Here is an 8,578-nt window from a genome sequence, read left to right on the forward strand (position 1 = left end):
AAAATTTCAAGTATGTACAGTGATTAGTTTTTGAATTACAACCATATAAAAAAATCGATTTGGTCGAAAACTGGTTTTGCGTAAAAATTCCCGTTTTTCTGTTGGAAAATGTTTACTTTTTACCTCTATAATGCACCAAGAATATTTACTTTTACATCGGAAACCACCCCCAAAGTTTGAAATTGAAGCATTATAAGCTGTACACAGACACATAAAAAAAAAAAACACATACCTATCATTGTAAAATCAATACATTCAACACTTCGTTCATAATCTAATAATCATAATCTTTTAAATAATAATCGTCAAATTATAACGAGTAACGACTATGATTAATTGTGTGTATACAGTCTATGGGGGGGATTGATCCCCTTGATCCCCCCCCCCGTAAATGCGCCACTGTGTACCATACTATGTAGTATATTAGCAGTGTTGAGTAGAAACGTAACGAAAGTAATTCGTTACGTAATTTCATTAAAATTATTTCCAAGTAACGAAAATTACTTTTGATAAGTAATTTTAATAGAATAACACGTTACAGATTCGAATTATGAAGTACGATTTTTCCTATTGCGAAATGATTAAAAAAATATATATGTCAATGCGGGGATTATTATATTTACCAATCTAAAATGTAAAATTTTATTTTAACTTGCCACAATTCAGTTTTCAATGGTTTTGACATTTGACAAGTCTAATTAGTAATTACACTGTAAATCACAATAACGGTCAATTAAATTTATTATTATTTGATTCCTCTGGACTATTAAGTTTTATAAATACACTCCTCAGATTTACATTATTATTTTTCTGATAGTTAAATAAAATCGAAATATTTACATTTTACCGACTTACCGTCATAAATCAATGATTTAAAATCATTTTAGCCATTTGGCATTTTTAATAAAATTTTATAAATTTTTTTTCTTACAATTTGAAATACACAATCTGTACAACATAGCACAATAAGTATATATGATATTATAATAGTAGCATGAATATTTTAAATTAAGAAGGCACCCATTAGTGACACTTGGCTGGGAATTAACGCTGTCTCGGGTCTAGAATTTGGTTGTTTATTTTTATTTTTTTATTTATAACAAGGCCCGTTTCACACGGACGTAACCTACGCGCGCGTTTTCAGTTACATTAGTTCATAGACATATAAAACAATAGTTTTATATGTCTATGCATTAGTTAAATTCATACGCTCCAGTCCGACGTGATGCGTTTCCCTTGCCAGTATGACGCGTATGAACTAATCAATGTAAACTAAAAACGCGCGCGTACGATACGATACGAACGCGTCCATGTGAAACGGGCCCAAGTCATGGCACCAGTTCCTTTTTAGACGACGCCCGAGGTTTCCCGGTATGGTTTTGGGTGTAGAGGCTCTTTATTAATGGATTTTGGTGGGTTTGTAGGCGGTTATGAAAGCGTTTATAGAAATCTACAGCTTCATCTGTCACAGTTTTCATTGTGAGGTCTTTATGTAGGGTATAATTAGACACAAAAGGTGGAGCATTTGTAATTTTTCTATAAGAGCAATATTCTAGGACTGTTGGATTTTGTTGGTATTAGATACTTAGCAGTACCCCACAATTGAAGACCATAGGTCCACATTGGTTTTAGAAGTGTTTTATACATAAGAACTTCAACTTTTAGTCTAGAATGTTTATTATTTGTAATCAAAGGACAGTGGTGACATCAGATTATTTTGTCTGGGTGGGCCAAGCTAGGGCCACTAATTTTAAGAATGAGCCAGTGGACTTAGGCTTTTTGGGAAAATTAATCGATGGTTCTATAAATGCCCCTTCCCCCCTCACTGCTCGCACAAGTAAACTTTAAAGTTCCACATCGTTCCACAAGGTCTCGAGTTCCTTCTAAAGTACCTTTACGGCTTTACATTGCACCAATTACGGTAGAAACAAACCAATTGACCGCATGATGCGTTTGGGTAACGAGGACCTCACCTTTCTTTGTTCACCTTAATTTGGTGCTGTTGACCTTGTTGTATCTTTTTATTATTTTGTTATATCATGTAGGTATATAATTTTGATTCGCGGAAAAAAAAGTCCCACATTAAGTAAAAAAAGTCCTGACGTACAACGTCCCACCTTTAATAATATAGACTTGATTTTGGTGTTACCTTTTATTTGTGTGACGATTGGCAGTCGCACGTATACGATAATCGTTTCGATATAATTGATAATATAATAATAATCGATATAATGATAAAATGTAATAATAATTATAATGGAATAATGGAATAACATAATATACTAAAGTCAATTCCACATTCCTTGTGGAAATTAAACAAAAATCCCAAATACGCAACCTGGGGGTATTTTTTGTTTGAATTAATCAATTCCATTTTTAAATAATGCTAAAAAAACAATTAAACTTGTAAACAAATGTATAGACTATTATAGACGCGTACTCTTTCGATGTAATCCAAAGACAGGCAACAGTCTCATGGAATGAGTCTCATGGGATTTTTTTCCCGCAATTTGAACATATTATATTAATATGACATTAGTTCCTTTTTTTCCCGGTACCACAGAACAATCGTATTAAAAATAGACCAATTTAATTTAATTTAATAGGTCTATCGCTATGGTACTACAGTTATCTTAACGCAAAACAAATAAGTCGGAAATTGAAAAATAAATAAAATAATATCACAGATTATATTACATTGATAGTGATTGGTGATAGTTTAGTCTATGCTTATTGCTTATGCTAGTTTCTTATATAGTTACATATTAAAATATAGATTATGATTTGATTTTGTTCATGCAGCCATACTACAGAAGTACAGAATAGGTTCCTATAAAAAGATCATTTAATTTTTATGAGTAGGTATTGAATAATATTGGTACAAGAAATTATTCTTTTTGTCAACTGTGAATTGTGATCATACTTATATATACAAAGGTATTTTATTCATTAGTTCATTGTTTGTCATTTGTTGATTTTTTTTCCAACAAAAAATTATTATTTTGCCTGTAGGTAATATAATTATTATAAATTGGTGAAACATGATATGTGGAAAATATTTTTTGTTATGCATCTTAAGTTTTTTATTATTTTTTAAATCTACAACTGTCCATGGACTCATAGATCCGATCACAGGATCTGTATTTGCTGCTTTTTTTACAGAATACTTGGCAGAAAAAATGGGTTTTTTAACTGATTGCCCTAAAATATCTGATTTTAAAGGTAAGGTCAGTTGAAATATATAGTATTTTTTCTTGTAATTAATAAAATTGCTTTACTTCATACATCAAATAAGCTTTTTATGTTATAAATACTATTGTATCAATCTTAATATTATATTCAGGGCAATTTACCAAGCATGTTCACTTTCCCATTTTTCCTTTAATATTGAATTTATTCAAATTCTTGAATTTTATTGTGCTATTTGAGGAATCGCTGAATGATATAAACTTCTGTTTTTCAAATGAGAGCATCCTTTTTTAATGTTTTTATTTAATTTTTTGAACAATTTATTTATCTAGTTTAGGTACCAGTTCCCAGTTACCAGTTATTAAAATGTTTATATAAAAGAAAATTGTCCTTAAAATAGTTTTTATAACAATATAAAATAAACAGCCTTGGCCTCTTTGACCATTTCAATAAATTAATAGTGTTGATTCATTTATATAAATAACTAAAATTTTCAAATCACTATAGGTAGCCCTTGTAACTCATTACTGTGATCCAATTATCCTTAAATCGTAAAATTATATAACTTAAAAATTAGTCATTCAAACTTTGTTTCTGATACGTCAAATTTTTCAGAAAAATTATCTACTGAATTAGGTAATTACAGCTTGAAAGAGACACTAACATTTGAAAAACAAAAAACTTGAATCATCGTTTTTCTGTGGCTTGTTTAAATCCTAACCACAAATAATGTTACAAAATATCTGTATAGAGAGTTCAATAATGATTAAAATGCATAGGTATTTAAATTTATAATTGATTATTAGTTTTGATTTTACTATATATAGTGCATACCAAACTCATGAAGTTATCTTAGTTCATCACCTTGCTATAACTTAAAATTACAATAATAATTCTATGAATAAATTAATAAATAAGTATTTCTAATCATATAGAACATAGATTATTTACGGTTCAATTATTTTGATTCTTTTATTTTAGTAGATTTTATATACCTATTTTTTTGCGTTGAAATACTAAAAACATAATCTCAAGTTAAGATTAACTTATTGAATTATTAAGTATAATATGTAGTGTATGCTTTATAAATTTGTATTTACATTATAATTTTGCTTTATTCTTTGCACAGATTTAGAACTTGAAATTAAAAAAAGTTTTTTTGGGCAACATATTGCATCAAAAATTTTGATATCTGCTTTGGCAGGTAATTTACACCGTAGTAAAAATAACAAGAAACCATTAGTTTTGTGTTTTCAAGGCTCCAGTGGTACTGGTAAAAATTTTTTGTCAGATTTGATTGCTAGTCATATGTTCAAAGACGAAAAAATTAAGAAAAAACGATATCATACTATTCAAGGACAAATTGACTTTCCTTTGCAATCAAAAATAAACGATTATAAGGTAAAAACATTCTTTTAGTAGGTAGAATTATTCTGAATGCAATTGGTTGTAAAATAATTGGTTTTAATTATTGTAATCCCATCTCCTATAAAAATTACAAAATGTAGAATAGTAATCTTTATTCTGTATAAAATTTTAATATTTTGACCTTCTCGTACAATTTAATATTATAGGTACCTAATAATTTTTAATTTTTTGTGAAATACATTGGAGAGTACTGTAATTAATTTCAGTTACATTGTTATTATCTTATAAATTTTACAATAATATGTTATGATTTATTCCTTTTAAATTCTTAGTGTGAATGTATTGATTTTATTTTATTATGTTCATTTTTTGTATCTGATGTCACATTAAGGAATAATAAAAAAGCTTTAATTTTAAATGTTGAGGTTGGTTTAATTTAATTTAATTTTTTCGTTGTAAATTTAAAATAAATTACTATGGTTAAGTACTATAATTTTACCAAATTTTACCTTTTATTAGACATTATAATTTTTAAAATATTTTGGTTTTTTTATAGCTATTCAAAAGTATTTGAAATATTAGATATTTTGTTTTCAAAAGATTGAAAAATTAATCAAGGGTTTTATTGTTCTTACAGCAATTAAAAAAGTTAAGAAGTCAAGTGTTTATTACTTTCAATATTTATTACAGCCCAAAGTTTAAATTTTGTTGAAATTTAATTATATATATATAATATATATAATTATATTATTCTTATTTATTACTCACATGCTGATAGGTACTTAATATTAATTATCATTTCAGGAACAACTTCATTCTTATGTGAAATCTGCTATAAAATTGTGTGATACAAATTTATTTGTTTTTGATGAAATCCATTATATGCATATGGGTATATTAGACGTACTAACACCTATTCTGGAAAACAATGATGTGTCCATAAATTCTAGGTAATGTATTAGTTAATTGTTTTATGAAGTCTGATTCTGTTGTTTAGTTATTTAATTAATTTGAAAAAATGAAAATGTTGTATGAAGTTTCTGTTACTAAATTTTTAGCAAAGTTGAATCTTCAGGGAATACATTAAATTAATATAAAAAGTGTTTTTTTTTCTTAATCTAAAAATATATGGAATTTGACTATTTTAATGTATTAAAAGAAGAACATTACAGTAGAGTAATTGATTTTAATTTTTTAAAAGAAATATAGCTAATTATATCATTAATATTACAGGAATTCAATTTTTATATTTATAACAAATACAGGTGCCGATTCTATTATAAAAAAGTACTTAGATCTTTATGTTAAGAAGATTTCTAGAGAGAATATGACAGTTGAAGATTTTGATACCATTTTACTAAAATCTGCTTTCAATGAAGGTAAACTTGAATTTATCATTATTTACAATAATTTTAACTTTATAATATGTGTTTAAATTTAAATTTAATATATTTCATGTAATACAAATATGGTTTATGTTTCAAAAATGTTTATCAAAATTAAAATTTTGTCTATAATAAAATACAAAGTTGGGTAGTATCTAGTTAGTTTTAATTCTTATTAATTTTGTAACTTAACTAGTTGAATTGAATGTGTAAAATAATCTAAACTAACTTGTGAATTTTATTACATTTGATCGTATAATTTAAATCCGAAACATCTCTCGATTTTCTTTAATGTTGAACCTCTTTGGGTAAAACTTGGAGTAACTTAAACTTATGTTACCTTGGGAAGTACCCTGCAAATTGGTTTTACATTTAACTTGAAGGATGTTTTTGATTTATATTATCTGTGTGAGCTATAGACTATATAGCACACTGCTTTTATATATGCTTTTAAAAATTTTGTTTTGACTTAAAGACTTACTCAAGGTATTCTTATATTTATTTAAATAGGAGGGTTGCAGAAAAGTTCATTAATAGATTCCCATGTTATTGATTTTTATATTCCATTTCTACCACTTGAAAAAGATCATGTGATGCAATGTATCAATGCAGAGTTGAAAAATCTAGAAAAACATTTGGATTCCGAAGCAATAAGGTAATATAATAAGCGACATATAAAATATATTATTAATATTATTATATATTAATATATTTTAATATAATAAAATCAGTGATGACAATTCAAATACATTAATTATGTGTTAATTGATTTTATTACCTCCTACTAATTTATTGAATTTAAATCCACTGGCTAATTCGTTACTATTTAGAAATATTAAATTTACATATCCTTTATGTTTTATGTATTTACACATATTTCTTCTATATTTAATCGTTATGTATGGAAAAAAATTCTTCATATAGAGAAGCTAGGAGTACACTTGTTTTTACTTAATATTTTAATGTTTCATAACCTAAAACACAATAGGGCAAAGGGCAAATGCTCTGAAAGTTAAAAATATAAAAATAATACATTAAAATAGTCTATAATTAATGGAATAAGTATTGGTTTCTACTTACTTTAAAATGATTTGTTTGGTATTTTGAATGATTGTGAATTTTTATGAATATTTATTAAATTATTTTGCATATTTAACATTTTTCTATTCATATTTTTTTTTTGTTTAGCTCTCATAACTCCCAAACCCTTATAATAAATAATGATATTATTTTTTACAATTTTTTAATTGATTCGATTCATAGCAGTGGTTTTTTCATTTTTTGCGAACACTTATTTCTCGTGCTGATGTCAGATTTCGTCATCCGGTTTTCAACTAGGTCCCACTCCACAGGGAGTGAAGACCGCACATGTTTCCTCTTGGAGAACAGGAATAGCATAATGTATATAGTGATATATATATATATATATCAGGAACGGCGCTAGGATTTGCAGGGACCCGGGCAAAATAAATAACAGTCACATTACATGTTATCCAAACTAACTAATCTCTGAACAGTATAAAATATCATTTAAGAACTGCGGGGATTATAATTTTAAAATCGCGGAGCCCGGGGCAACTGCCCCGACTGCCCCCCCTCGCGCCGTCCCTGTACATAGATAAATAGATCACATGATCTCTTTACTACCCACTTGTGATACGCATTGAAAAAGATCTTAAGGTCGTTTCAATGAACAAATACAGAGAATAAATGTTTTTTTACAATGTGACTAAAATAGTAAAAGCAATGTAAATATTAATATTTAAGTATAAATTATGGACTCAATTTAAATATAGACTTTGACTTAATCTATTCAAATATTTTCCGAAATATCACATATACTCATAAAATAAAATATTGTTCAGCATAATTTTAATATGTTTAAATACCAATGAATTTTCAATTGATTAAATTTATGTCAAATTTTTAATTTAAGATAAAAATAATTAACCTAGTGCGTAAATAATTATTTGAAAAATACACTTAATTTAATTTGTATAAAAATCCATATTTTTTTCAGTGAAATATTGCGGATAATTCCATTTGGTCCTGAGCCACAAAAGTTCTTTGCTACTTCAGGTTGTAAAAGGCTTAAAGCATGGGTTGCAGCTAAATTATATTCTAGTTAAATTATATATTTTTAAAAAAACACTGTATGTGTTCTTGTTTATATATATATTTGGAAATAACTGATCTAAAAATAAGTATTTATATATATATTTTAATGTTTTATTATCATCAAAGAATATGAATGTAATAAAGTCAATTTTTTTTGTCTCCAATTTGTCCATTCCACCTTTTTTACCCATTTCATTGCTGAAAATTTTTAATTTAACTACATCTTTTTTTAATGTTAATTGGTTTAATTCAGCGGGATAAAAATTATACTTTGGTATGGCAAGTGTTTGACAAAATTCAATTTGATGTCCAACCTGTAAAATTATTAGTTAAATTAACTTATAGTAAATGTATTATTTTTACAGTTATATATTATGTTAAGTATACACATCTTTTACAATTTTCCCTCAAATTATTTTGTTCATAAAAATTGACTAATTCAGCTAGGTTGCGAGATGATGGATTCAATTTTTAATTCATTATAAACATTGAAAGTGATGTATTATATTTTTGTCATT

General features: G+C 26.7%; 1 protein-coding gene across 2 annotated transcripts; it reads left to right on the forward strand.

The window, feature by feature from the left end:
- The first annotated feature begins 2,736 nt into the window (after positions 1–2,736).
- On the forward strand, positions 2,737–8,224 carry LOC107171267 (torsin family member). Of its 2 annotated transcripts, none has more exons than XM_015521500.2 (7): positions 2,737–2,937; positions 3,013–3,222; positions 4,319–4,590; positions 5,362–5,507; positions 5,791–5,936; positions 6,453–6,597; positions 7,963–8,224. In XM_015521500.2, the coding sequence occupies exons 2-7, from the start codon at positions 3,042–3,044 to the stop codon at positions 8,069–8,071; spliced, it is 999 nt and encodes a 332-aa protein (XP_015376986.2). In that variant the 5' UTR covers positions 2,737–2,937; positions 3,013–3,041; the 3' UTR covers positions 8,072–8,224. The 2 variants fall into 2 exon arrangements, with proteins under 2 accessions (XP_015376986.2, XP_089083810.1); XM_089227684.1 differs by having other exon boundaries at positions 2,739–2,937; positions 4,433–4,590.
- Positions 8,225–8,578: the final 354 nt, after the last annotated feature.

This window comes from Diuraphis noxia, unplaced genomic scaffold (assembly GCF_037042655.1).
Source record: "Diuraphis noxia isolate RWA-SAM2 unplaced genomic scaffold, SU_Dnox_SAM2 contig0004, whole genome shotgun sequence".
NCBI lineage: Eukaryota > Metazoa > Arthropoda > Insecta > Hemiptera > Aphididae > Diuraphis > Diuraphis noxia.